Source organism: Venturia canescens, chromosome 10 (genome assembly GCF_019457755.1).
Source record: "Venturia canescens isolate UGA chromosome 10, ASM1945775v1, whole genome shotgun sequence".
Lineage (NCBI taxonomy): Eukaryota > Metazoa > Arthropoda > Insecta > Hymenoptera > Ichneumonidae > Venturia > Venturia canescens.
This window is the reverse complement of record NC_057430.1, coordinates 11126455-11131714: the sequence shown is the minus strand read 5'-3', so window position 1 is coordinate 11131714 and position 5260 is coordinate 11126455. Positions and strand designations below refer to the sequence as shown.

The window sequence follows — 5260 nt, the reverse complement described above, 5'->3', positions numbered from 1 at the left end:
TTTTTGTTTAATTTTTCTTCATTTCCCATATCCTGTAGAATCTATCTTTGAAGATTTAATCAAATTTTGGGGTGTAATTTTACCTTGTTGAAAAAACCATTTCAAAGTGGATCATCATATACTGCTTTATGCCTGCAGAATGACTTGCTTTTACGACAGCCAAGTGAACTGATCATTTCGGAAGTTCCATGAAATATACGAATCGAATGCCTTTTCAAATTATAATTGTTTTCAAAACTTGTTCTAGCGGTGAACAGACAAGATAATTCATTCTATTCAGAAAACTTTTTTCCATATCCTTTATTATATCTTTACTTATACCTAAAACAAACCTTGAGATAACTCTCAAGTCTTTGTCAAGAAATCAACCACTTTGTCACAAAGTCAAGAATTAACATTCTCACTTTCGGCTTTTTTTTTTAAGAAATGAAGAATAGTTTTTGATAGCTCTGCCAGATTTTATTTCAGCTAAACAATCTATTCGATTTCAAGTTTTTTCGAAACTAAATGCATGACCAATTTCTTTTATGTACTTTCATATTTATTGGAGTTTCTAGAGTGAAAATAGAAAAATTTGACAACATATTTCATCGGTACAAATTTTGAATTGTTCTCAAAAAAATTACTAATATTCTTGAGTATTTTGATAAAATGTGGAAAGAAATTTTAGGTACAAACTATATGGTAAACGACATGAAAAAATATCTCATTTATTTTCCAGCATCTTAGAATTCAACGAGTTATGCAATTGTTCGATCGAGGTCATTCAATAAGTTCTATTTCCTCATTCTGCTACTGTGTACCACAATTTTTTCATTTCTTATCAAGGAAACTTGGTAAAACATTGAAATACAAACTTTAATGGGAAAAGGGATGGAGAACAAGAAGCAATAATTTTGTAATTTAATTATTTTAATAACTCTCAAAATCTGGACTCACAACGAAGAAGTAATTAATAGATAAATTACAGTCATAGAGGGGTATTGAATAAAGAAATGATTAGTATCCAGAGCTAGAGAGTAACGGGCTTAACTTAAAAAGTGTTGAATTTTTATAAATGTAAACCTGCGTCGAATGACTATTATTCGATAAAGAGCATAATAGTTATGTACAAGCATAAGACTATTTTTGAGGTTTTTTTACAAAACGAATCTCCTTTTATCTTCTAAAACCACATAATTTTGCTTTCTTTGAAGCATCTTCGAGGACGAAGAGAAACGAAATATTTCACGCTTTCAACTCTTCGTCGAGGGAGGATTTGAAGCTACTGCCTTCCATCAGCAATTCTTGTTCGATTCTTGCCTCGAACGCTTTACGTTGAGGCCTGATGTAAACAAAATATTCGTAAGCTTTGAGGGTGAGCACGGCAGTGGATATAAGTGTGACACCCACGCAACAATTGACGAATCCTCGATGAAGCCTGTCGACGAGTTTAATTTTTCTATTGTCCGCCATGATTGATAATTGCTGAGTTTTCTAAATAATACCCAAACGTAATCAGAAATTCGTTGATTTTTGCGGATACGATCTTCGAATGTGGTAACAACGAAGGAGGTTAGAGTTACTGTATCGTTATTCGGAGTGTAAAATAAAAACCGAAAACACTGAGACCTGCGGCCATATTGGAATTTTTTGCTCGGAGCCGGGAAACTTTGCGGGAAACAGTAAACACTGGTATACCGACTGGTCAAAGATCCGAGACGCAGAGCGAAAGCAGTAGGTAATGTATATTTGCTAACAAACGATATTATAGTAATCTGTGTTATCGTCAACTTACAGGGGCGTTGCACGTACCAAGTACCACATCAGTGTGTGACTAACGCGCGACGATAGTTTACTATTGTGAATAAGTTCGTGCCTCACGTAAATTTTAACAACGAAAGAAATTAGGTGTGTCCCTTTGGGCCATTTGATTGTGCCTTAACGATCTCTGATGCAACAAGTCTTTTAATTTAAGCGTATGACTTTTGTTTTTCTCGTAAGTTTTCACTTTTTTTTTTTAAGAAATATCGTTGTTTATCGGATCTGTGACATGAAGGAATGACAACGTACCTGTGTTTTATGTGATTTTTAATTACTCCATTTTTTGGAGGGCGTGCCAATTTTACCTGCGCTTTTTTTTAGTCAACTTTTTTCTCATTTTTTGTGCTAGATATACGAGAATAATGAATTACGGAAAGAAATCGCCCAGCATGGGCACACCTTCGATTTACTCGCACGTTACAACTCGTAGCAGCGCCAATCTCAGATCTTCAAGATCAGTAAAAAGCGTCAAAATTCCATGGTACCAAAAACCCTTGCTATCCAATGCTTTTGTACTTGATATACAAAGAGGGGCTGTTGTAACAGGTGTTTTTTCACTGGTGAGAAGTTTTTATTATCATATTTATAATTCATCACAAGATATTATTGCTATAGTGTTTTTATTTCTTGTTGCAATGGTCATAGCATTACTTTTTGGTATTTATTGAGCTCAATCCGTTGAATCATCTTGTTTTGTCTTCATTTCACTAAATTTCATGTTCTTGTGAGTTTCCCCAAAAAAAAAACGCATACCTCAGTGGGCTAAGAAAGACTAGAAAACTTGGCTGATAAAGATGACAATATTATTACTAAATTTTTATCCGGTTTGTTTGTGGTCGAGAGCTGTTAGAAACTGTGCCAAATCGTCCCAGTCTAGAATAACAGTAAAATATAGGAACAACGTGCAAAATATTTTGTTTTCATTTCTCAAGTTGATGGAAGTGTTTAAATTTTTTCCTTCACCAATTGTGTTTTTGCATCTTCGTTGATAAATTTTGACATTACGACTCTGTGAATGTATTCAGGAATCTTCAAAAAAAAAAAAAAACAGATCAATCCCATTGAATTGCAGAGATGTAGAATTTGTTGACATTATTGTACTGATCGTGTTAGTGAACTTGGAAAAAGATGATTTTGACAGTTTTCTTTTGGGTGGGTGAAAAGAGTTCTGTTCATATTTATGCTTGTTTGTGGTCCGTGGGAACATTGCTGATTGAGAAAAATATCAGTTTCTATCTCGAATGTGTTAATCTAGAGACATGATTGAATTTGGAGTATTTACCTTTAGAAAATAAACAATCCAATTATTCACATATTAATGCATAAAATTTTCAATAATTTGAGTATGGTTCTCATTTTCAGTGCTTAGCGCTATTTACCATATGTACAGCAGTTTTCGATATTTACTGCCTTTCACTAGCAGCCCCTGGGTCTGAACATTATGGATATTATATCATATCATACGAATTCGTTTACGTGGGCAATCCTAATGGTAAGTAAAAATCTTTCTCGATTCTCAAATAAAATTAGGCATAGCAGAAGTGATCGCAATTTCATGCAGCTTTTTATTAGTGCCTAAACATTGTAACTTTGACTGATAGCTTTATACACAAATTTTGAAGTGCTTAACAAGAAAAAATAAACCTGAAGGAATTTGAGAGCTTAAAAGTTTGCAGAAAAATTATAAATCGAAAGCTCTATGTATCGCACCTGGTTTTCGCCGGAGAGCCGGCACTAAAAACTTTTGAATCCAATTGAATCTTATTTTCTGGCTAGTACAGAGATGGGAAGGAATCAAAATTTTGATCCCAGCTCCAAGATTATTGCTACTAAATTCTGGCATGATTCTTAGTGGAAGCATTTGAAAGATTGAAAGTTATTTGTTACGGATACAAAATAATTATAAATTGTTGTTCTTTTGGTTTATCAGTCCGCAACGCCCTGGTATTTTTCGCTCTATTCTCAATGTTGGGCGGATTAGCAGTATTGATGACATCGGTAATGCTAATAAGAGCATTGCGCAAGGAGTACGAGAAGAAAATGGTGCCATGGTTGTACTCTTTTGCGATCTTCACTATTTTCCGATTCTTCGCATTCATATTCTTCAGCATCGTAAACGACATGATATTTTTTTACAACGTCATGACGTGTTTGTTATGGATTGCATTCATATGCTTTTCCGTTTACGGTTGGCTCGTCGTTTATTCTTTGTACATCGAGCTCTCCGATTTGACGCGGCTCGAGGATTTGGCACATCTGAGGGTAATTATCCATATTTTCGATAAAAAAAATTTGATAAAACAAAAAATTCATAAAAAACAACAGAAATAGCTATTTTTATAACTTTTATCGACTCTCAACATTTTTGTCTCCATTTTTTTGCTTATCTTATCATAAACCATTATTTCGAATGCAGATTGGAACGATGCAGTCTCTGAATGCATCGACGACTCACTCAATCGCTGGTTCGCGACCGACAACCCCCCACAGCACAGTGTCAACAATGCCTGTGAATTAAGACCGAGAGCAGCGGACAAACGTGATTATTTATCCACAAATATTTCAACAGTGTCTCGCTCCACTGCCACGCAAACTCTTGAGAAGCTTCATAAAGAAAAAGAGAAAATGCACTGTGCCTTTTGCGTCTCCAAGACGGCCTGGCAAAAAAAACTCATCCGCTGAATCGCATGTACATAATTTACGATGAGTTTCGTATTCACTGTTTTTAGGTGACAATTCCGTCCAAAATGGAAACAAAACTTTCCATCGATCTTCCTGATCGAAAGAAAATTTACGCATTATGCAATAAGAAAATATTGTATATTGAAATTTTCTTATTAATTACGCACCAGAGTACGATTGTAGAGTATTTTAAACTTTTAAGTCGTATTTTTTAACGAGGATTTACAAATGTTGACAAGTTTGACAGACTTTGCCTTACGTTCTCATCCGTCCAATTTTTATATTGTACCAAGTACCACGTAGTTTTAATCTATATTTTTGGAATTTATATTCCAATCGCTGATGAATTCGTAATCGAATGTGTCTATTAATCAAATTTCCAATCGCACCATCGATGCAATCACAACGCGTAGCGTTTTAACCGCAGTTAATCGGGGAACACACCGATATTTTTAAAATGTATTTTTATGTATTACAAATATTGTTCAATAAATCAAATTTTACATAAGAGTCGTTTACTGAGGGGTTGCTCATAAATATTCGACTTTTTATATAGCTTTTTTTTCAAATATTCGAAAAATTTGATAAAATATCAATTCCACGGTGCCAACAAGTTATCTGGGTGTGAAAAAATATCTTTTAAATTTGCTCACCAGTAAACACAATGCGATCGCGGTTGGGTTGACAAATTCTTCGGGTTTGAATGTCATCGAATCTGTCGGCAGTAGAATCTTCTAACGAAATACCCAGAAAGTGGCTCGACGTAAAAGCGCCA

The 5260-nt window shown here is 34.5% G+C and overlaps 1 protein-coding gene and 1 long non-coding RNA gene across 3 annotated transcripts; one reads left to right on the top strand and one right to left on the bottom strand.

Moving 5' to 3' along the window:
• Positions 1 to 894: 894 nt before the first annotated feature.
• On the bottom strand, positions 895 to 1666 carry LOC122416990 (uncharacterized). Its single transcript, XR_006262202.1, has 2 exons — positions 1393 to 1666; positions 895 to 1324 (listed from the first exon to the last, which is right to left on the bottom strand). It is a non-coding gene; the product is annotated as an uncharacterized lncRNA (long non-coding RNA).
• Positions 1667 to 1799: 133 nt separating this feature from the next.
• On the top strand, positions 1800 to 4995 carry pasi2 (Protein). 2 transcript variants are annotated; one of them, XM_043430503.1, is made up of 5 exons: positions 1800 to 1978; positions 2153 to 2363; positions 3166 to 3295; positions 3734 to 4065; positions 4220 to 4995. In XM_043430503.1, exons 2-5 carry the CDS (start codon positions 2166 to 2168, stop codon positions 4319 to 4321), a joined length of 762 nt encoding a protein of 253 aa, XP_043286438.1. In that variant the 5' UTR covers positions 1800 to 1978; positions 2153 to 2165; the 3' UTR covers positions 4322 to 4995. The 2 variants fall into 2 exon arrangements, with proteins under 2 accessions (XP_043286438.1, XP_043286439.1); XM_043430504.1 differs by having other exon boundaries at positions 1815 to 1890.
• Positions 4996 to 5260: the final 265 nt, after the last annotated feature.

Coding starts and splice junctions, on each gene's coding strand:
- pasi2 (XM_043430503.1), top strand. CDS start 2,166: ATGAATTACGGAAAGAAATCGCCCAGCATGGGCACACCTTCGATTTAC. Junction 2,364..3,165: donor TAACAGGTGTTTTTTCACTG/GTGAGAAGTTTT, acceptor TCTCATTTTCAG/TGCTTAGCGCTATTTACCAT. Junction 4,066..4,219: donor AGGATTTGGCACATCTGAGG/GTAATTATCCAT, acceptor TTTCGAATGCAG/ATTGGAACGATGCAGTCTCT.